The 24,196-nt window shown below is 45.8% G+C and overlaps 1 protein-coding gene across 1 annotated transcript in view; it reads left to right on the forward strand.

Moving 5' to 3' along the window:
- Window positions 1-24,196, forward strand: part of NT5C (5', 3'-nucleotidase, cytosolic) — a 432,783-nt gene that overhangs the window by 172,500 nt on the left and 236,087 nt on the right. The window contains exon 2 of the mRNA XM_086928753.1: window positions 2,534-2,634. Within this exon, the coding sequence (XP_086784879.1) occupies window positions 2,534-2,634 (101 nt within the window). The remainder of the gene's footprint in view (window positions 1-2,533; window positions 2,635-24,196) is intronic.

Consider the following 24,196-nt stretch of genomic DNA (forward strand, 5'->3'; position numbering starts at 1 on the left):
ATTTGGTCACCCTGTGCTAACCGCAATTTCCATTGACTTCTATTGTAAATTTCCTTATAAAATATTTTGGAGATGAGCCCGTCTGCTGACTCCCCGACTTTGGAGACCTAACCCTTGTTGGTTTGTCTCATGCTGTGGATTTAGAATATGTTTGCCTTCACTTCATGCCATTTATCTTGCTACATTTGACTAAAACGTTCTGCTAATTACTTGTGTCATCTAATTGACTACTATTTTTGCTGTGCTCTTGAATTATTCTTAATAAACCTTACTAGTTTGAATTTTATTCTTGATTCCAGAGAGTTTTTATGAAATGCAATTTAACTCACTTGTTTTGGGGGTGACATCAAGGGGCACATCCCCACATCTAGTCTTGAGGTTTTATACTGTCCCTGATCCAGAGTTGGTGCTTTATCTTAAACAGTCACACAAAGATAGTGTCAGCGCATGCATGGTAACGTATGAATGTGCATAGGTCATCACATGCACACATATTGACACATCTGCTTGGAGTGTCCGATGCATTCTTCAGCATACGTGTTTCACGTCATTACACCTTATTATGCTAATGCTGCAAAATATTTCTTTTTGCCGATGCAGCTTATCATTGGCAAAAAGTATTGGCAAAGCCAGTAGTCGAAAAAGTGAGATCTGCTGGGTTTTCCAATGCTTGTTTTGATAGTATAGTGATGTCATAGAACTGATTCTATTAGATCTATCGCTGGCCTTCACCATCATCAATCACTAACCTCGTTATTCTAAGACTCTTCTCTATTTTGCCATTCTAAACTGGCGCTGATTCTTCATTTTTTTTAAAGAAACAAGCATTTGCAATGCAATAGATCTAGAATTTATCAGAGTTTGAGCTATTGGCATTGTAAATGACAATACCTTTTATTTATGTGTTGTTTTTAAACGGATAAATAAAATGCATTGTCATTTACAATGCCAATAGCTTAAACTCTTGCAAATGCAAGACCTATTGCATTGCAAATGCGTGCTATAAAATGTTTAAAAAGTGTTAGGAGAGAGGTGTCCTGCCTGCAACAGCAGACAGGATAAAGTTATTTGAGAAAATATTGCTCGGTGTAGTAATTAAAGCCTACGGAGCAACAACACACATAACGGGCAGTGTCAAACTGGGAGGTTACGAAATGAGACAAGGTGGTACTAATGAGGGACTGCTAAGCCTTTTGACCAATAAACAGCCACAGGTTACAGTGGACACAAGCCACTGAAAAATGTGGGACGAGAGTGGGTGGAGTTTCAAGTCACTAACTCAATACAGCATGCCTTGCAGCGCATGTGCTGCCCAGGCTCGACCTAAAAAGCAGGTTTTGCTATCACTGTTAGCTACTTCTACTTGCCTGCTGAATTGGGGTGTCCCACAAGGAACCATTTTATCCCCTTTTTAACAGTTCATGCAACCATTGGTTGAACGTCTTCGATCTCTGAGACAAATATTTTACTTTTGCAGGTGACATGAAGTTAATGCTTAATCTGATACAATCCCATTTTTCCACACAATATGCACCGTATAAGTGTCAATTGGCGTCTTCCATCGCCACCTTCCAATGGAGGAAGTTAGTGAACTTTTTAAGAGTTAACCCTGCTAAAACGTAGTTGCTTCTGACTGATTGGCACTGTACAGTTTAGAACAATATAAAATAGTCATTGTTCCTGGGCAGATGCACCTTTTATTAAAAATCTATGTAATTTGGGTATCTTTTAAGAACACCTCTCCTTTGGGCCCCATGCAGCTGCAGTTTCTAGTTCCTGCTCAAAGCCACTAGGAATACACTGCCCCTTTGTCCATAACAAAAACAACAATCCAGACTTGATTATGGCAACAGCATTTACCTAGGTCCCTCAGACACGATTTAAGCAAGTTACGGCTCATTCAGAAAGCAGCAATACTCACTGATTATTGGACAAAACAAATGGTAGCATAGTTACACCGGCTTCCTGTCAGGGAGAGGATACTGTTTATATCCTTGACTATCGTCCATAAGGCAGTCTTTGCCTCCTCCTTCCAGGCATCAAATATGAGCAATTATACCCCACAGAATCGATTTGCCTAATATTCCTGCTTCTCCTAAGGCAAGTTTAGGAGACTAAGCTTACTCAATGGCTGCCGCTAGGCTTTGGAACTCGCCGCTGCTATTTTAATTATGTCCCCAACCTTCATTGTTAGGAAACAACTGAAAACCTGGCCTTTTCCCAATTGAGGAGAGCTGAGCTCTGCTTAGCTATTTGCTTTGGCACCGTGACAAATAGTCCAGAACATACCATAACATTCCTGATCCACCCTTCAATCCAGACACATGCTACTTGCAGTCAGTTGTTAAGGAAGTACTCTGGTGGTTGAGACAGTGATGCATGTGAGGAATGCACATAGCTATTGACCATACTACTTGTAGCTGGCATCATTCACTAGGGGCTAGTGTTCCTTCTCACATGTCATGATTAAAACTGACAGTTAGTTTGTTTAAACAGCAGCTGAATACATTATTCTGTATTAATTGAATTTCAGGAAAAAATGGTCAATCTGTACAGCACTCCAGAGTTCTTTACAAACATGGAGCCAATTCCTGGTGCTATCGAAGCTGTGAAGGAGATGTCCAACATGGAGAAGTAAGGGACTATCAGAAATGTATACTTTTTTGCTTTACCTTTATTATGTGCTGCTTATTCATAAAGTATTGTTTAGAGCAATTTATCAAAATAAAGTATTCATTATGAGCCTTTCAAGTGATATACACATGCTATCGAGGTGGTTACAGTTATTGATTTAAAAAAACAAACTATGAAATGTAAGTATTCTACAGTACTAGTAAAGTGAATGCCCATTTCAGAAGGAAAGGTGTTAAGGAGCAACTGGATGGTATATGGGTTGTAGAAAAAGCCAATATTTAGGTAATGAGAGACGGAAAGACCTGGCCTGGATTATGAGCATTAAGGATAAAAAAAAGTGGCGTCATGGGTACCACAAGGTTGAAGAAAGCAGCTGGAAGCAGGTCAGATTCGGTATGGAAGAGATAGAAGTAAGGGAACACAACTACGATAATAGTCTGCTTCCTACAATGTACCCTGGTAGTGAAGTCTGGAAACAGCGGCATAGCAAAACTTTGTACTCCACCTTTTCCTTATTGCATGTCATCTGGAGTACTGTGTCCTGGTCTGTGTAATTTAAAAATCTGTCATTTTTTCAAGCGAGCTCATTCTAAATAAATCCATAAAGCGGAAAAATAACGCCCCTTAAGGTTTCAAGGCCCCTGGGGACCTGAGGGGAGATTAAGTGAACTACTGCCAGAGTGGCTGACATCGGAGCACGGAACCTAGGGCTGACTTGCTCCGGAGCCATCCACTCTGGCCGCTGCGTCACACCTCTCCCATTCTTCGATTCTAATGTTTACGATTTGACAAAACAGCTATGAAACAGTTGAGTCAAGCCACAACAAGAGAGCCCGCGGATCTTCATCGCAGTCAGTACAGGGGGCTGCTGTTCCGCTCCGACTGCAGTAATCCTGGAAGCATGGTGGGCCAGTGCCAGGGTTGGTCAACCAGTACAGCTCATCAGCCCTTGGCCTCCCGACCTCTCTTCCCTCCATCATCTAGGGAGGGACAGAAAGCTTCTCTACCACAAATAGTGCAAAGGCTTTTACATTAATCCGGCCCTGTCTGAGGGTTTCCTTCCATCTTACAGGCGTCTGGCAAAGAGGGTGGAGGAGACACCTCCTTCAACGGCATGCTTCATCATTGGTGCCTCCTCCCATCATGGTAGGTGAGTACTGTGGTGATGCGTGGGCGCTAGGCCAGCATGCTACATTAATGATGGACGCAGACACAGTTTAGGTGGTTACTTAACTGGCCCTGAGCACGTGCGCTCAGCCCTTTTCATTAAGCAGGGTCATCTGACTGATGACGCCTGCGGTGGGTGGCTGTTCAGTGTGTGACAAGCATGCGGAACACTAGAACGTATCTCTGGAATACTACATCCCTCCCAAACTTTAGTGAAGGTCCAAACAAAATGAAGTCCGAATCTGCGGGAGAAAAATAAAAAATTGCAAAACAAACATAACTCGATGTGGACGACTTCCAAATAGACTCTTCACTGCTGGTCATCTGTCGGCGAGGTAGTCCTTTCAGCCGGGACCATTAGTTCTCCTTGGCACAATGTTCTGGTGCGCTGCGGAGGTCCTCCTTTGTGTCCTTGCGCCATGGAATTATGCTCTCCAGTTCCTTTCTTTGAACACTGCAGTTGGTGGAAAGGTGCAGATGGAATGAGGGTGGATCATTGGTGTTCTGCTGTCCACTGTGTTCTCTTGGTTGAGGTATTTCTCCAACTTGTGGCTGTCCCTGACAGGGTCTGCAGTTGCAGGGTATCACTCTCACCGATACCCCTCTCTCGTGGGTGTCCCCTCTCACTAGACGACCCAGAGGCCTTTTGCTGCCAGGCTTCCACTGGACTTGTGGGCTGCCACCTTGTCGCTCCAAGCGTGTTGGAGGAGTCGCTACGGGTCCCTTCTCCATGTCCGAAGCTCACCCTGAAAAGGGTGTTGTTGGCACTTGTCCTGTCGCATGCTACCGTTGCTCTCCCTGGACCTTCAGAGCAAGCTTCAACGATCCATCTCTCGTTTTGGGATCCGCTGCCACCGGTGTCCCTGAGGCCTCTGCTCCTGGATATCCATGGTTCTGTGTCCGTTCCATCCCAGAGGTGGTTGTTGCCAACGGACCGACCTGCTCGCCTCTGTCGTTCCCGGGTGATCTTTGGGTTGCACGTAGATGTGTGCTCCCAGTGGTGCTGATGTTTTCCAGGTGCTGTGTCCGGATGTCCATGCATCTCTTCTTTCCCCATCGGATGTTTCCCTTCTGGTGTGTGTTGTGGTGGTCCGTCACGCACCCTACTGTGCTCTTCTTTCCTCTTTGGGTGTTCTCCTTCTGGTGTGTGTTGTGTCGGACTGTACGCACACCTCTTTGCTCTTCTCCTTTCCTCTCTTCTTCCTTCGTCGTGGCGTCGTGCCACTCAGGATTGGTCTTCTCATCCTTTCTTCGTGACGCGGTCTGGTCTTCTATCTGATTGGTCTTCCCTCACCAGGCGTCACTGTGTAGTGTGCACTCTACGCGGGTCTCCCTGGTCTTGTCCTCCCCTTAGAACACGCCTTTATTTCTTCCAATGACCGGACCAGGCATCGCACCTTTTTTCCCGTCGCTACTCCTTTGCTTCGGGTCGGTGTCATCAGACCTCTTCTTGGTCCCGTCCATGGACCTCTTCTTGATCTTCACGTTGGTCTTCTTGTCAGACCTTCAGTTACCTTCATCTTGACCTTCTGACAGGTCCTCTCTGTCGTGACCTTCTGGCAGGTCATCTTCATCCTGACTTCCTGGCAGGATGCCTTCGCTGAGCCTCTCTGGCGGGTCAGCATTCCGGCGACCTTCTGGCAGGTCGGCTTTCTCTCTTCCCAGGCGACCATCTGACTGGTCGGCTTCTCTTTTCCTTCTCCGGCGACCATCCGACTGGTCGGCTTCTTATTTCCTTCTCGGCGACCATCCGACTGGTCGGCTTCTCTGTTCCTTCTCGGACGCGGACACAGTTTAGGTGGACCACGTGCGCTCAGCCCTTTTTATTAAGCAGGGTCATCTGACTGATGACGCCTGTGGTGGGTGGGTGTTCAGTGTGTGACAAGCATGTTGTACACTAGAACATATCTCTGCGATACTACAAGTACCTCACTGATGGGCTCGATCAGCACAAATTCGGGAGCTCGAGATAAATGATCTTTTCTGCATCTCCAGTAAAAAATAACTAAAGCTAAACACTAGATAATTGTTTATTTCATGGGTATCAACGAAATTGTTAAAATATCAAAAGCTGGATATATCTTGAAACTTGATGGTTTCTTCATCCAAAAATTATCGACATGTTTCAGCCATACTAGAGGAAATAAAGCTAAATCTAGGGTAAGCATGCCCTAGGCAGAAACAAATTAATGGATGAGCCATTGCTCTTTTTTTGGTTGGGATGGTTTATATTGGGAGTATGTGCCGGGGCTTAATAAATAAAATCTCTCATTCTCTCCGGGTGTGAAAGACAGACACAGAAAAGTTGCCTAGCCCAGTCAGTAGGCACCATCACCAGGAAACTCAAAGTTCCTGAGCAACTCATACCGCGTATATGGAGTGGACCAATCAGTCGCCCCGTGTTTAACAGAATATAAAATGCTGTCACCAGCTCCAGCCAGCATAATCTGTGCTTCTGAACTCAGTGCTGATCACCTCTTTCACTCTGCTCACCCTTTTATGCAGTTATCATGGGTTATCCGGTAACCCCTCATAGCCGTTCCATGGATCCTCGGGCCGGGACTGTTACGAGTTTCACATGGCAGCTCCCAGGTTACACTCCTCTGTAGCAACCCCTCGAGGATGCGGGGGGCTCTTCAGCACGCCATATCTGTTGCGCTGGTATCGTCACCTGCGCCTTTTAGGATCTACGATGGATGACGGTGCCTCTGAATGATTTTGTTAGGGATATTTAAATGTAGGAGCAGAGCCACTAGGTCATCTGCCCAACTTAGGTAGCATCAAACCACAACCACTGCTACTTGTTTAATTTTATAGGGAGAGTACTTGCACTTCTCAACAGAGATACAATAATTATGATGTGAGAGCACCGGCACTTTTGAGTAACAAAAAGGCACTGCAGAATAGTGAGTACCTGCACTTCTATATTCCTATTTCAGGTACTGGTTGAAGTTGAGGAACAAATTGTGTGGGTGATATTGACAGTACATTTCCTGACTGCACACCATCAGGATTGAAGAGATGAGCGTATAAAGAGAATGTGGTCAAGTGAGCCCTCTCTTTTTTTTGTCTTGATTTTTACCGCAGATTTTACTTGATCCAGTTATACCAGCTCTTGGTAATATGTCCGGGCTCCAGAGCATTCAGTTAAGGGATTGCGTCACTAATGTGAATTTGAAGCATTTATGGCCTCTAGACTTTTTTTCAGACCACGTTTTGTCTAAAGCTGCTAATCAAAGACACTTCAATTTGGTCAGGCTTTAAAATTGTAAATGCTGAGGAGCATGTTTTCAAAAAGGTGTAGAAGAGCAAATCTTTGGGCTGGAGTGTGGACTATGGCACGAGAAATGCTGGTGAGACATTTGTTTAGATTGAACAGTTAATGTATGTATACAAGTGGTACATTTTGTATAGATTGTAATTCTCTCATGGTATGAATTTTATTACTGTGTAGACTGAACAGTGACTGTAATTTAAAGAAGAACATTAGGCTGTCTTGGTTGAAATGTTGACTGCAGTGAAGAGTTCCTGTACTGTTATGCATTGTGTACAAGGGTAGTCTCACTTAGAAATCGATTTCAACATATATTACACTGTTGAGTTACCCATGATTTTTGTTCTGTGTTTTTCACTACGTTGGTGAGGAATTGTGATAAATATTTGTGTGCCATTTTAGATCCCTCTTTCTTACAATCACCATTGTGTTTCTGATATACTAATGGCCATTCGTGGATGCTGCTCCCCACATAGTCTACTCCAAGAGGCTAGCTACCCTAACAACAGTAACAAATTGTATCTGATGGCTCTGACTAACTTCACAAATATGCTCACTCTCATTTTCCACATTAGGATTAATTCAAAGAATACTAGAAGTGCTGATGATCTGGTGTGAATTCCAACCAACAGTGGTCATCGCATTTAATCCGGACTGTCATCAGCCTTATTGCTTTTCTTATGCCTCTTTTTTCCCTGTGTGTGAGGTTTTCAGGCTCTGGGTGGTCCCCAACATAGACAGCCTGTGCTATCCTCCATCTAAGTAAGTGTGTTGCCTCAGGATCTTTAGTGCCCCTTAAGCATGGGCGGAAAATCCGTTTCGCTCGCGGATTTTGCGGATTTTCGGTAAATTTGCAATCCGCGAGATTCGCGAATCTCCCGCAAAATCCGCAAATCCGCGAGCAGCGGATTTTGCTCGCACTGCTCGCACTGTTCGCGTGAGTTCGCGGCTTCCCAGTACAACTTCGCGCCCCGCGAATAAGTGCAAAATTGCAGAAATACGATCTTAGCAAAACTGAAACTACTTACTAGGTTCAAAAGTTCAGGCTCATCATTAGTAGCCATTTCCTGTAGTGCTTCCTGAGGGGCCCCTCCAGTTGCAACTATTATGTGACCCTGCTCTGAACCTCAGAATAGTTACACATATGCCACAAAGGTCCTGAATTACAGCTAAGGGAGACAAGCAGGAGCCAGGCTGGAGGTTCAAATCCATTAATCAGCCCCTAATTCATTATTGTCAGTTGGGGCAGGGCAGGTGTTGTAACTAATTTTGCAACAATGAAAGCACTTAGCAAGTTCAAAAGATCACTAATCAGGAAGCACTAAGGAAGCAGGTGCCAGCAAAAAAATATTCTGTGACACATTAATCAGCCCCAAATTAATTCAGGTCACTTCAGGCAGGGAAGGTGTGCTTGCGTTGCCACAATAATGTACACTGACTGGACAACCAGAGGGTGCTGTGATGAAACAGAGGGTGGCATGGGTGGGCCAGAGGGTGGCATGAGTAGTCAGAGAGTGGCAGTGGTGACAGAGAGTGGCAGTGATGAAGAAGAGTGTCCCAAACAGGCTGGACACGTAGAAATAACAAGTTCGCGAAACTTGCGACCCGACAGGTAAGTTCGCAATTTGCGACATTGTACAAAACCCTCGCGAACTGGCAGAAACCCGCGCAAACACACAAAAAAAAAAAATCCGCAAATTCGCGAGAATTCGCGGATTTTGCGGATTGCGAGTTCGCAAATCCGCAAAATTCGCGAACGCGAGATTCGCAAAATTCGCCCATGCTTAGTGCCCCTCCGTTATAGATGACCATGCTATTTATGGGTAGGTCCAGCCAGTACTGAATATTAAAGAAACAACCTTTGTATAGGTTTTCAGCATTAAAACGTACCGGATACATATATAAAATAGTCCTTAATTAAGAGTACATATATAACAATAGGCATAAATAAAGAGTTCAGCCAAGTTGTGCTTTTGATTTGAACTAATAGAACAATTCTATTATTTCCTTGTTCACCTCTATGTAAATAAATATATTAAAGCACCGTGCATGATCCAGTAAGTCTCCAACATACCTCCTTGATAGTCATTCCACTTAGTTGTTATGACAACTTACTGGATCTTTCATGGTTGTATATTTCCCGTCATTGAATGACAGACAGAGGGAGGACATAAGAGAGAAGAAGGGAAGGATGTTAAAGAAGAAATGTCTTGGGCATGGCTCCACTTAGACCACCAGATCTTTTTGTATTTTTGGTGACCGATTGGATTATGTATATATTTCTCTAGATGTCAACAATGGTCGTCGATACCTCACAACCATTTGTGTAACAATTGTACCTCCGTAGATCTCCAGTGTCATGCAGTGTCTCTTTTGGCTGTTATACAACCCATCCATATACACTTTTGGTTTCCTCGTGTGCCTCTTCAAGTGTACCCAGGAGTGCTGTCTTGGGCGTAAGGTCGATGGTTCATCCCACTGCTGCAAATGAGTGGGGTATCATCCTCTTTCAATATTGCTTGACTTTGGGCATGAAGGTGCCAGTTGTGTTATGACATCAAGTGCATTTTGGTGTTATACCTATAGCCGTGTTCCAAAACTTTTCTGGAGCGTAATAAGTACTGTGAAAGTAAATACATTGTAGAAGGCGGGGGAGGGCCGAAATTGCAAGCATGCAGGCTTCCATTTTAGCCTCTCACCAGTTATCATCATCCATGATTACCACATCATTTTCCCAGCTTTACCTGTCTAGGCGTCTGGGGAATTGATCACTAGGGAGCAGTATATTCAATATTTACCTCTCATTCCCTGCAGTTACAGCATTAGGTTTGCATCCAAGACGTTATCTCTGGGAGCTCCACTAGTTGCTTTTGATAATGGCTTTAATTGAGTCTTAACTGTAGGAACCTAAAGTACTGGGATTTGTTCATCGAAAAGTTTCATATGACCCCTTGCCCCCTTTCCCATACAGCACCAAATTTAGAGATACCAATACTCTTGCGTACTTTAAATCCATGTAAAACTTTGCCAAACTGGCAAGCAGTGCCCCCGAACGAGGGCGGTTTCCAGTGTGGGTCTAAATGTAACCCAGTCTGTTTCAGTGCCCTGTGTCATGTGGGTGGTGTGGCTTTAGTTACATTGGATAGTTAGTTGGGCACTACGACCCTATAGAGGAAATCAAGTGTGCTGGATCATTTGTCTCGCCAAAGAGCTAGTTGTTAATTGTGACCTATTGGGTCACCCAGTACTAAAGGTGCATGTCTTTAACCCCCAATCCACCATTGTATACCATTTGAAAACATTTGGCTAAGTATGCCCTAGGCTTTTTGCTGACTCGCAGGAATTTTCATGTAAGTGCGTGCAACATTTTAAAGAAACTCAATGGTATCTTGTATGAAAGGGTTTGAATTACATAGAGCACTCGGGGAGTGCACTCATTTTATATAGCGTTAGCTTGCCGATGAACAAGATATAAAGAGTATACCTGCTGCGCAAATCCTCCTATATTCAATGTAACAGAGGGATAATATTGAGGTCCCAGCTCCACTGGGGCAAACCAAGCAGGGTACTCGTACGTATTTGAAACTGTCAGATCGAATCTGATGTCTGGATTGACTTTGTGTTGCTCAAGGCTTTTCCTGTATTGGAACAAGAACTGACTTATTCTTATTGATGCTCCGCATATAGGTCTAATATTTTCCTCAGTTGTTCGCTGGTGCAGTTGGAGTTCTGAAACCCTTTACAAAGGCAAGTATCCAAACCCATTCAGACAGTGGTTCAGTCTCTTGCACGAACAAGAAGGAGGATAAGAAGTGTAGGGCGCTGGCTCTCTATATTATGCATTAAAATTAAGTACACCATGTAGAGAGTCCAGTGGATTCCCAGTTGGTAAACAGAGGTACAAGTAGATAATTCGAAGGCTCTTTTTGTGGTAGTGTGGGCTAGCAGTTAGGGTTATCAGAGGCTTCGGAATCAAGCAGATACTTCACGACTTGCACTGGCTACCAGCGCATCTTGATTAAGGCACTAACCATCGCCGATGTTGCCCTTTACAAGTCTGGGCCCTTTTACCTTAGGAGGCGTTTCAATTTTTATACGCCATCTAGGCATCTCCGGTCAACGGGTAAATGCCTTGTAACATGGGATGTACGGCCTCGCCAGAACGGGAAGGAGCTCCCTTTCCCTAAAGGCTACCAGGGCCTGAAATAGCCTGTTCTTTGAGCTCAGGAACAACCACGATCTGAGGATGTTTAAGAAACAATTGAAAACCCTACTTTTTGACTAAGTTTTTTAGCTGCTAAGTTCACTTCTGCTTACGTCTGCATAGGCCTATCGCGCTGGGACACTTCTTGGTATCTTTGCCTGCCACAAATGTTCGCTAACATAACATAGTGCTAACCATTTATTGTACTCCACTGAGGCAATAAATGAGACACACACTCAAGAATAAATCTTAGCCCAATTTGTATAAAAATAACAATTATCTTTATATATAATTGAGAAGTAAGACTCCAAGATTAGATAAATATTTCATATACTTTTTGCAGCATGAAGAAAATGCAGTACAGTTAAGAATATGCAATACTTTCAGTAACTCAGTGCATGGTAGAAGATACCCTGGAAATATTTACCATCGTGGTCAGTGAAGAGCAACAGTTATGAAAGTCTTTTTATGGAGTTCGGAACTCCACCAACACAGCTACCGCTGCTGTTTTCGGGGGGAGACAATTAAGTTTAATTGAGTCAGAGAACCACCACACAGTTACCATCGCTGTTGCTGGGAGCAGGTGTCCGCAAGGGACTTTTGGTCGACTATGGTCTCTCTGGTTTCTGAGGTGGTCTTCTCCAGAAGGATGGAGGTCTTTGGTGGCCAAGGCCTAGGTCACAGCAGGCTGTTTTGGATAGCCGGGCTGGACAGCTCTGGGGGTCGCACGGGTACGTTTGGTCATCACCAACAGCAGTCGGGCCACAGGTGAGATGCAGGGCAGTCCATCGAGGATGGCGGTCGTGCCTAAGTTGCTATTTCAGCGCAGACAATGCCACTAACTGGAGGGTGCAGGCTCACAGGAGTGGTGATGCTTCCAGCATAGGTCACTAGGCCGTGAGGAGCCCTCTGAGTTGATGGACGCACTGTGGGTGGTGAGTCGCATCAACACAATCCGTGCCTGACCTCACCATGACGAGTGTCTTTACCAGTGGAAACTGGGGACTAGAGCCTCTAACCCAAAGGGAGGTTCTTTGCAATTTGCGAAGGCTGCAAGGGTTCCTGGGTTTCTTGGAGGTCTAGCAGGTCTCAGGTAGGACAGCAGGTCACAGTTGTTGAGTCATTTTGCAGTTGGCAGGGTTTGCACTGGTTTCTTCTCCAGCAGGGCTCAGTTCTTGGCCCAATCTGAATCTGAAGTTAGGTTCTCGAGGAGCCGCTAAATACTGAATTTAGGAGCGTTAGAGGGGCAGTCAGGCAGTAGACAATGGTCTGCTGATCTGTAGGATACCTACACCCTCTCTATGCTCATCCCACGTGGGGGTGACATATCCCTGACTTCTAATAGTCTACTGTTCCCATCTTCAAGATGGCGGATAGTGAAAATTCGGGTCTACCTCGCCTGCCCACCCTGAGGGGTGGTGCAGGTTGAAGGTAGACACACCTCCTAATTTACCAGATTTCCCCCGTCTTCCAGCCAAAAGCAGAGCAGGACTTTGGGGGGGGTCGTCATCTGCTTCTAACAGCAGAGGGTTGGGGCAGGGTTCAAAGGCGGCATGTCCTTTGAAGCTTCCTGCTTCAGCTAGGCAGACCCTGTAGGGAGGAATGTGTGACCACCTCCACCCTGAGCATGCTTTGGTCCAGGATAAGGAGAGCACTGGTTCTCACCCCAAGGGTCCAGAACCATGTCTGGTGGTGGCAGACTGACGAAAAACAGTCAGGAGCAACACCAGGATAAAGTTTCAGGGGATCCTCGTAAAAGTGTCTCCTGTGTGGATTTATTAATAAACCTCATACTGGCATTAGCAAGGATTTAGAACACCCAGAATGAACTGGAACATTGCAGGGGCATATTTGCTTATGCGGATATGCCCACAGAATGGATAAAGTGTACCCTGCATTAGGGCTAAAGGCCTGCAGAAGGGGTGGCTTATCTGTATCTTCTGCAGTGTAAAGGTGGCATGTCACACGGCACCATGTGCCAAGTCAACTCTCAGTTTTTTTCTGTACCAGGAAATGCAGCCCTCGATGGCAGAGTGCATGACCTTACTGAGTGGTCCAGGTGGTGGCACAATTAATGGTGTAGCCCCTGAGGACCTTCTTCAGTACCCATGCCCCATGTACCAGGGATACCATTTACCAGGGACTTACAGGGGGGATCCGAAGTTGTGCCAATCGGGTGCAGTTTTTGGGAAAGAGATCTGGCACTAGGAACCTGGTTAGCAGGGGTCCAGTGCAGTTGCTGTTCAAAATTACATCATGTTTCCTGCCAAAAATGGGATTTAACCATGCAAAAAGAGGCACTTTCCTACAAGGAGCATCTCTGCTGGGAACTAATTTCAATTGGAAAGGGGCCTGATAGCATTCCATTCACCTACCCTGACTTGTGCATGTGAGGAGCTGGGGGCTGATGTTCAACTTATGCAGGACTTGTAACAAAAAAATCATAGCTCAGGAAATCAAGGTTGACGAGGGCCACAGCACTTGACCAAGAGTGCTTGTGACAAAGCCTCACGCTTTGTCTCGCAAACACCAATTATGACTTAGCGAACCGGAAGTTATGAACCAGGTTGGAGAAGCAATGCTCCATTGATTTACCTGGTTTCACAATGACAGGTATGGTGGCTCAGAACTGATTGTCTATCAGTTTGCCACCTTCTGTGGTATTCATTAAATAGGGAAGCAAATTGGGGACTGCCTGAAATGCAAACTATTAAAAAAATTCCATCAGCAAGACTTTTTGACCTGATATGTTAAATTTCCTCCGAGATCTCCTGAGAAGTGAGAGAAAGTTTAAGGTCTTCCTGATCTGAGGTATTCAGTGTTCTCCAGCCAACACGTTGGTTCCTTTGAATTTGGGAGGGGCACATACTCCGTACGCTAATATCCTGCAAAGGCATCTGCAATTTCACAGAAGCCAGGCACTGTTCATCCTGTAGTGGCCTATATTTCTGAAAGAATTGTGGTAGCTGGATACTGTGTGGTCAGCCAATATAGAAGTTTGATAATCAAATGAGAGGGACTGAGGGCTTTTTTGTAAGCGGTCCAGCATACATGCCCTAATAAAAATAAAAATAACAGGGTATGCAGTTCCTGCAGGAGAAAAATGAGGGAGAGATCCCAGAGAAGAAATAGTAGCTTGACCTCTCGAAAGGAAGGGAAAAGTGGGCAATCCCTCCTTTGGAAATTAGGGCCCTCACACACCCAGCCCAGGATGAGGACTTCGGTCTTGTCTGAGTTAAGCTTGAGGCAGCTGTCCTTCATTCAGGTCATAACTGCCTTCATCCCGTCGTTGAAGTTGCTCTTGGCGGTTGTGGGTTCGTCTGTGAGGGAGATAATCAGCCAGGTGTCATCGGTGTAGGAGACGATGTTGAGTCCGTGGCTTCTGACAATGGCTGCAAGCTGGGTAATGTAGATGTTGAAGAGGGTGAGGCTTAGGGAGTATCCCTGAGGTAACTCTGCAGCTGATCTCTGTGGTTTCTGATCTGAATGGTAGAAGTCTGAGTCTCTGTGTCCCACTGGTGAAGAAAGAGCAGATCTATTTGAGGGCTTTGTGGCAGATGCTGGCATCATGGAGTCTTGGGCAGAGTCTGGCGGGAGATGGTGCTGAAGGTGGCCGAGAGGTCCAGGAAGACATGGGCGGCAGTCTTGTCTCGGTCAAGGGGGGTGCAGATGTCATCTGTAGCTGCGAGGAATGCGGTCTTAGTGCTTCTGAAGCCCAATTGAGAGAGGTCCAGGATGTTGTTTGTTTCGGCGAATTCTGAGACTTGGGAGTTGAGGGCTTTTTCTATGACTTTGGCTGGCAAGGGGAGCTGAGAAATAGGTCTGTAGTTCTTGAGGTCTGTCAGTTTGGTAGAAGGTTTCATCAGCAGGGGGTTGATCACCGGGTACTTCCAGTCCTCCCGGAAAGTTGCAGGAGCAGTTGATGGTGTGGCAGAGTATTGTTGCGGTTGAGATGCCGCTCTCTAGAAGATGTGGTGTGAGCAGGGATCTGAGGGGCTCCGGAGCGGATGCTCTTAATAATCCCGAGACTGTAGTCATAGGTAAGGGTAGTCCAGTTGATCAAGGACTGCTGGAGGCTGGATCCATTGGGTTGTGGGTGGGGTGTTTGTTTCTTGGGCTGGGAAGTTGTCATAGATCTCCTTGATCTTGCGGTGGAAGAAGGTAGCGAGGTTCTTCAGGGCTTGTAGTTCAATGAAATAACTTTGTATTGAAGGCTACAATGTCTGTCAGCTACCAAGCATTGAAGCTCCATATAACCTGCATTTCATAGCCAGGATGATAGAGATTCAACTCAACTGGTGAATGGTCTGATAGGCCCTGTGGAAGAATGTGAAAATCTGCCACTCCTTGAACATCAGCCACCAGTAGAAAGAAGTAATTCCATTGAAACAATGAGCTCTGTTGATTGGAGTAAAAGTTAAAGCACCTTCCACAGTGCCAGATTCGCCATACATCTCTCATACTCAGGGCTTCGTCCAACAGAAATAGTCAAATCATTCAATACTTGTCAAGCGTTTGAGAGCACCAGGTGTACCAGGCGTTGATCGCATTAAAAGCATGCCCATTATGATTGTAACTGGTGGAATATGGGTCAGCAGGTTCACAAGTGTCTGGAGAATACTATATGTGAGCTTTGGAGAGGAATATATATTGAGTAGTTCCCACCTTTTCCTATTCCGTTATCCTGACATGAGGACATTGCATCCCAAGTAGTGTGCTTGCAACACAGGTTTGTGAAGGGAGGGGCTTATGTTAGACGATCACCTCCACCCTGGAACCTGATGTGAAACTAGAGTGGAATACTCATGCCTTATTAGGAGTCCGCAGGTAGTGCCCATGAGATGTTTTTCCTACAGAAAAGAGGATATCTGGGTAGTGGCACTTAGCAAACTGTGGGACTGACCCTCATGTTATCTTATTATTCAGACCTTTTACATTCCACAAGAGAATTTTGTAAATGTTATTGGTTACCATGTTGCTTATAGTGGCCACATTTTTTAACAGTCCATAATATACCTATAGTACATCATCTGCTAAACCAAAACAGGTGAATTCTTTATGAAATTAAGTCCCAAACCCGGCAACTTCCCAAAACCCAACCTTCCACCCCAGGAGCATCTGTTGCCCCAAAAATATACCATGAAAGGGATAGAAGGGATTAACTATTAACTTGCATAAACTGTGGCTAGAGCCTCATTAGAGAGGATGTGCAGGTCCTCAACTTGGCTCCTTTGGAACATACCTTTTAAAGCACATGAAGAATGTCTTTAGTCAGACTGCTTTCCCATATTTACTCTCTCTTATTTCTTAATAAGCCTCCCATCCCTGAATACTAACAAGAGCGAGGGAGAGCTCTCTAGCCACGCCTCTCGGGCTGACTCAGCTTCACTGTATATGGCATAAACAAGTTAAAATTGTGAAGCTGGTGTATTAGCAAATGATGTGTGTATATTTTGATGTATCAAATTATGCGCTTCTCGATCTTCCACTCTAATGGTAGGCATACGCTGTTCCTCTCAATACCATTGTGATGAGCCTGCTGCTCATCTGAGACAATGCAGTTGAAGATACCTCTCTTTTCTTGGTTCTCATTCATCCGAGACAGGTTGCAGACAAGTTGCTTCTTCTATTGATTCACTGCCTCCATTTAGATCCTTCTTCTCGACCTGGTCCCAGGCTCCTTTATGTGTATTTGAAAACTGTGGATCATTTTCAGGCTGGCTGGGAATAATAACAAGTAGTCCAGCTGCATTGTCTTCAACTTTTGTTTTTCCTCTACAAAGGACATGCGTTGTGTCTGGACTTTGAGTGTATATGTTGGGAAAATCGTGATTTTAAAGTATTGGTGGTAGAGAGCAGGTGTCTGACGGTCTGCCCGCAGGATTGTGTTTCTGCCGACATGGTTGAGGAGATGGGCTGCAAGGTTTTGAGGAGCGTGGGCACAAGGAGGAGGCTAATAAGCCAGTAATCATTAATATTGCATCTGGACCTCTCATCAGCATCTTTGGCTTTATCTTAAATTTATTTAGTGACCTTTTGCAGGTGAGTGACTTTGCCCTGCCTTGTCCCTCCGCCCCCAGGAGTCTTCTTTTTTCTCTGTTTCTTGATCAACAATGTCCATTATATTATGTTCTTGTACATTGCAGGTTGATCGGGCGGGACGGGCCACGCACCCGCTACGTAGATCGCAATTGTAGTTTAAAGAGGGGGGGAACCAAAGGAGGGCGACAGACCCTCTCCGCCGACAGTCTTGGTTCTGTGGAAGTTGAGACTGAAAGGGGGGGAGAGGGGGGGGGGGGCTGGGAGGAGTTATGGGTGTTTCCAGTTTGAAGGAGTTGAGAGTGCTAATGGGGAGGGGGGGAGGTAGGGAGGGGAAGGGAACAGGTCATGTCAGGAAGGTCGCAATTGCCGCACTGCAGGACACTCCACTAGAGAGCGCCCAGAACACCACACACAGCGGGACATGGAGGGATGCCCGGTAGACACATAGAAGAGAGACAGGATCTGGAGGGTCTTTCGATAATGACATGGAATGTGAATGGGCTGGGCAGTAGAATAAAGCGAGGCTTGGTGAACGCATACATCAAGAGGATGGGCCCGGATATCTTGCTGCTGCAAGAAACGCTCCTTATGGGGAGCAAATGCGGTTTCCTAGCAAGAGGGCAATACACAGTCCTAGCACATGCAGGATTCACCAAAGGCTCGAGGGGGTGGCAATACTGGTGAGGAAATCACAACCATTCCAAGTAGGGCAGATTTGGGTAGACTCACAGGGGACTTATGTGGGGGTGGGAGGCACATGGAGGAGGAAGGATTACACAATAGTGTCAGTCTATGCACCACCCAAACTACAGGCAGCGACACTGAAAGGAGTCACAGAGATTCTACTCCATATGTCTGATACTATACAGGTGCTGGGAGGGGACTTTAATGACGTAATGACCCAGACCCTCGATAGGACGGGAGATAGGGACAGAGACCAGAACTAGACCACTCTCTCTGGAGTGATCCATGCGATAGGACTGACGGATGTGTGGAGGTGGCTACACCCGGTAGAGAGGGCCTATTCCTTCTACTCTAGTGCATGTAAGATCTTTTCAAGACTGGATTATGTCTTCCTTGCCAGACACGTGCTGGCGAGAGATGACTCGGCCGAGTAAAAAGCTAGGGGGATTTCGGACCATTCCCCGCTCGTGGTAAAGTTGAGGAAAAGGACTCAGCGACAGAGGTTGTGGCGAATATCAGCATGGGACCTGCAGAACCAGAGCATACTGAAGGGCATTTGCGCTAATGTTAAAGTCTGTATGGCAGAAAACGCGGGCTCTGTGTCATCCAAAGTAGTCTTGTGGGAGGCCTTTAAGACAGTCATGAGAGACAGAGCCCAAAACAGACTAGCAGAGGTGAAACGTGAGGTTCAGAAAGAACTGGAGACGCTGGAAACCCAGATATTAAGACTCGAAAGGGAATATCGGGACGGGAAAGCCGCAAGGACTCTCCGTCAACTAACGGACGCACAAAGTCAGTATAGGGACCTGGCAACAGGAGAGGCCAAAACACAGGCGCTAGCGACACAACACCGTCTGTATGACGTGGGCAACAAATCTGGCAAACTGCTAGCATAGTTGAGCAGAAGGGAGAGAGACGTACGATGGATAGAGCAGGTACGAGACACCCACGGGAACCTGATGGGATCAGACGGCCAGATTGCGGAGGTGTTCGCCGCGCTCTACAGGGCATTCTATGAGGCGAGATACCTGGGTACTCAGAAAGATGCTCTGAAATACATGGAGCACATCGAACTCCGGGTACTGACAGACACAGATGCCACCGACCTGGAGGCTCCCATTAAGCTGGAGGAGGTTCAACAAGCCCTGGTAAGACTACGTGCAGGAAAGGCCCCGGGCCCGAATGGGTTCCCGGTGGAGTTTTAAAAAAAATACGGCAGACCTTCTGTCCCGCCATATACTGGGACTATTTGAGGAGTCGCGGCAAGAGGGGACTCTTCCCCCAGACCTACGTATGGCCACAATCATCCCGATTTTTAAGACTGGTAAATCACCGGAGGAGTGCACCTCCTACCGTCCTATCTCCCTCCTAAACATAGAGGTAAAACTACTGGCGACGGTACTGGCGCTTAGACTGAGGAGGGTGATCCCAGACCTGGTTCATTTGAACAAAAACAGGATTTCTCCCGGGTAGGGCTACAAGATTTAACCTCAGGCGATCCCATAACTGGCTGCCGGAGGTGAGTAAGCGGCGGGACCCACATTGGTTTCTCTCGCTAGACACAGAGAAAGCGTTCAACGCGGTCCATTGGCCCTTCCTAGAGGGAGTCCTGGTGAGATTGGGCTTTGGTCCCAATTCTCGGCAATGGATCAGTCTATTATACACGGATCCGAGAGCAAGAGTCAAGGTAAATGGGACTCTGTCGGGGGACTTCCCAGTGAGACGGGGAACCAGGCAGGGTTGCCCACTGTCCCCCCTGCTCTTCACGCTAACTATTGAGGTATTAGCAGCGACGATCCGACAGCATCTGGACATTAGAGGCTTCCAGTTGAGGACTAGAGATGCAATGGAAGAAAAAATATCCCTATATGCGGACGACGTCCTTCTCTACATTACGAGCCCAGAAACGACGATACCAGTGCACTTTTCAGACCTGGAACGCTATGGAGCACATGCTGGCAATAACATTAATTGGCATAAGTCGGTACTTTAAGACCCTCGGGCCTAGACCAATGGTCGAACCACCCAGACAGGCTATAGAAGACTACGGAGGGCTTCACCTATCTGGGAGTATTTATGTCTCTCGACATGTCGGCCTCGTATGACAAAAATGTCAGACGGATACTACTCACTTTTGTAGAGGACGCGACTAGGTGGCGGCTCCTACCCCTCACTTTCCTGGGTCGCGCGGCTATGTTCAAAATGATGACGCTGCCCAAGTTCCTCTATGTGTTTAAGAACGAATATTACCCTCTTCCTCGCAGGGTGTTCCGGGAAATAAACGCGGAAGTCCGCTCCTATCTTTGGCTCGGTAAACAACCTAGAGTAGCTCTGTCGACCTTACAAAGACACCAATATAGCGGAGGGATCTCACTTCCCAACGCTGAAGTCTACTATTGGGCGGAACACTTGGTAACCATCAACGATTGGTTTCATGCCCCAGCTACACACCCCACTTATGCACTAGAGAGATATGCTTTGGGTACTTGCTCCTACCATTACTATTTATACGGGGGAAAAGGGACAGCGAGATTATTGCCGGCCACCATGCTCACACTGGTGCTATGGCACAGAGCGAATAGGACTATAGGATGGGATAAAAAGCCCACGAGACAGACTCCTTTGTGGCACTGCGCATGGCTACCAGACTTGAATAAACTAAAGGGGTTCAAAGGATGGGATAGTATAGGGATTTCGACGTTAGGAGATGTAATATTGAAGGGGACACTGAAGTCGTTCCCGGCCCTCAGGGCGGAATTTGGCCTGCGTCCCACGCAATACCTTAAATATGCCCAACTGAGACATGCATGGCGAGCGGAGGACATCCAGGTCGACATACTCCCTGAGTATGCACCTCTGGAGGGCCGTCTACTGCAGGAACACATACCAGAGAGAGCGGTGTCACTTACGTACAGAACCCTTATGAATAACTTGCCAGAGGACCTTGGGGCACTTGGACGAAAATGGGAAAGTGAAGTGGGTGACATGGATGAGATAGACTGGGACACTGTTCTCATGCATCCCAGGGAAGTAGCGATTAAATCCCTGTTACGTCTGATATAATTTAACGTCCTCCATAGGACCTATTTCGATAGGGTACGCCTGCATAAAATGGGGATGATAGGTGACACGAATTGCCTAAGATGCGGCAGAGAGGGTGGAGATTTCTTTCACACACTCTGGTCATGTCCGCAGATTCAGACATACTGGGGGGAGTTTCTTAGAGAACTGGGTGAGGTGCTGGAAGCCCCGTTACCAGCAGACCCCAAACTGGTCCTACTTGGTATGACTAATGATATTGATCTCACCCTCTCACTGCTGATCTTCTTGACCCTGGCCCTGGTAGTAGCGAAGAGAGATGTGGCAAAATACTGGGGGGGCAGCCACAACACCAGGGACAGAGGAATGGAGAAGGGGCCTCAACCTTTATATGGCGGCTGAAAGGGTAACCTACAAGGCGCGGGCTGCCCTAAAAAATTTGGCAGGGTCTGGAATAAGTGGAGGAAATACCATGGTCTTGACGGGGGCCTGTGAGTGGGGGGATGGAAGCGGGTGTATACACAGCTGTCGGGGGGTCAAGGGAACTCGGGGGGAACAAGACAGAATGGGTTACAGACTGTGCAGGTAAAACGGTGCGAGATAGACATTGAAGGATTGATTTTAATGGTGTAGTTAGGGGGGTGGAGGGTGGGCAGGCGAGATATGTGGACTGATGATGACATGACTGTTTTGTTGTTATATGATAAAATGCAAATAAAAATATTTATAAAAAAAACAAAACAATGTCCATTATAGGAGGAGATAAATCTCTAGACCCACATTACCTATTTTATCCTTTCTAGATAAATGAGGTTTGTGAATTACTTGTAGGATAGCTGCACTGATGTATTGCACACTTCGCCTCTGGATTAGTGCCAGGGTGTTGTGACAACTGAGTGTTGGTGTTCTGTATTTGTCGGTGTTACCCACTAGTAAAAGTTAGGACTGTGTATTAGGACAACAGTACTTCCGAATTTAGGGACTGCTGGCGCCCAATTTATAGCTAGCTCACAGGGCCTCACCCAAACCCCTAACCTCCCTACGGTGGCAAATGATTTTCACAACCTCGAATATGACACTTTGATCCCCAAGTGAATCGTGGCAACAGATCTTACTTATCCATGCCCATGGTAAACTCTAGGAAAGATAAAAATAAAATGTTCAATACGTTTATTGAAACAGTCATAATCTTCCAATTAGTCAGATAAAACAAAGTAATTTAATTGGCATTGTGAACATGGTGAAAAGAATAAACAGTCTAATCATGATGGCACAGGGATTCTGCTGGTAAGCATAACTGTGCCTTGGGATGAAAGTCCGTCCGTATATAAGGACTCTGTCGGCCCAAATCCTGGCTAGCTTACAGTGCCTCACCTGAACTCCTAACCTTCCCAGAGTAGCAGGTGATTTTGGCAAACCTAGAACATGACCCTCTAGTCCCCAAGGTACCTGTGAAACAGATCCTCACCTTTCGTTACTCACGCATACCCTTAGTGAACAAAGAAAAACACGTAGAACATTTACAATTAGGTATCAGGTGTGCTGCAATCACTTGCCAGATTAAACTAAACAAAGTAATTAGCAGTGCTAGCAAGCTGTATAAAATAAACATCCCCACCAGGGCAAATTATCTATATGACTAGACCTACCCTTATTGTGTGATCTCTTAGATTGGCAACAGACCTCATACCTGGTTTAAGTAGTTAGGTGGTCCACATCGTGTGTGTAAACTCAGGTCATGCAAGGCAGCATGTCAGGCTCTTCAGGCATTTACTCCAGGACATGTTCCTTTGCAGGAATTCTCCTCTCTGCCCCCAAGGGTACAAGACCATTTATATGATAACACTACTGAGTTGGAAAGCTTCAGCTGTGCTACTGTGTTATCTCTACAACATTAGGAGCTGTTGCTTAATGGGCAAATGAAAACAGTACCTGATGTTGTTATGTATTCCTAACAACCTTGTACAAAACGTGCAGATTGGCTTCATAGAAGAATCACTGAATAACAAACAACACGTAAAGTGTATTCCTAAAATTATGGCACAAAAACAAATGAGTTATGTGTTGCTGTGCAAAGCAGAGACAATCTAAAACATCTAATACACTAAACTAAGGGAGAACCAAAGTGGGACCAGAAGAGACACCACTACACCCCCTCCTTGGTTGGGAAAATAACTTAGCAACTAACAAAATAATAAATTTCACAAGCCAAGCTAATTCAATGCAATGCTAATAAGCATTATGTTTAAATGAGTTAGTATAATAAAATGAAACTGGATTTTTTTTAAAGTGGACCAAATTAGGCTGAGCTAGAGACACCCAAGATTTCTTCCTCTAGTTCAATGGTTAGTGAATCCAGAACAGGTTCAGTCTCTCCAGACAATGATTGCTCAAAGACCCATTCAAAAGCTTGAAAGAACAGACATGATCCTTGTTATCAAAAGATACTGAGGAAGTAGTCTGTTGTCTAGCATCTGTGTCATTAGAGCTGGAGTTCGGAAATCCTGGTGCTGAGGCACCCATCCACAAAGTAGGGACCAGCTCATGCCATGCATCTTGAAGCAGCTGAATGTTCATGGGACAACTCTGAAACTGAGTCTTTATTGGAATCATCAACAGGTTCATGTCCATAGGAACAGGCAATTGCAGTGCAAGGCAAACATCAAGTGCCAACTTGAAGGTACACCAAAGGCAATGAACATGGGTTGTAGGCAGATAAACCAGGCGGCTAGAATGGCAATGACCAGTCAGTATTCAGTTCCTGGAGCAGAGGGACTCCAAAGAATCATATCATGCGCTTAGGGCACACACAGCTGGACTGGTGGTATTTCCAACACCAGTGGGCTTCAAAACGGAACATCCATTGCAGAGTAGCAAAAACAGAACCAAAATGCTGCAAATGAGATATAACACCAAGGGAATGCCCCCAAAAAACACTTGAAAAAAGGGAATGTATAAAGGCCAGTGTAACTCCTCAATTGTTTTTTAAAAAGTGCGCTATACCAGCTGTATTGTAAGCATTAAAAATGCGATGATCTAGCTTGCTGAAATGCAGTGTGAGATATGTGTTTTGTGTATTTCTCTGGATGTTCTTGCAACCTGCAGTTCAAGGGTTTCTCAGGCAGATGTTAATGTCACTTTTTTGAAACAAT

This window comes from Lissotriton vulgaris, chromosome 7 (genome assembly GCF_964263255.1).
Source record: "Lissotriton vulgaris chromosome 7, aLisVul1.2, whole genome shotgun sequence".
Taxonomy (NCBI): Eukaryota; Metazoa; Chordata; class Amphibia; order Caudata; family Salamandridae; genus Lissotriton; species Lissotriton vulgaris.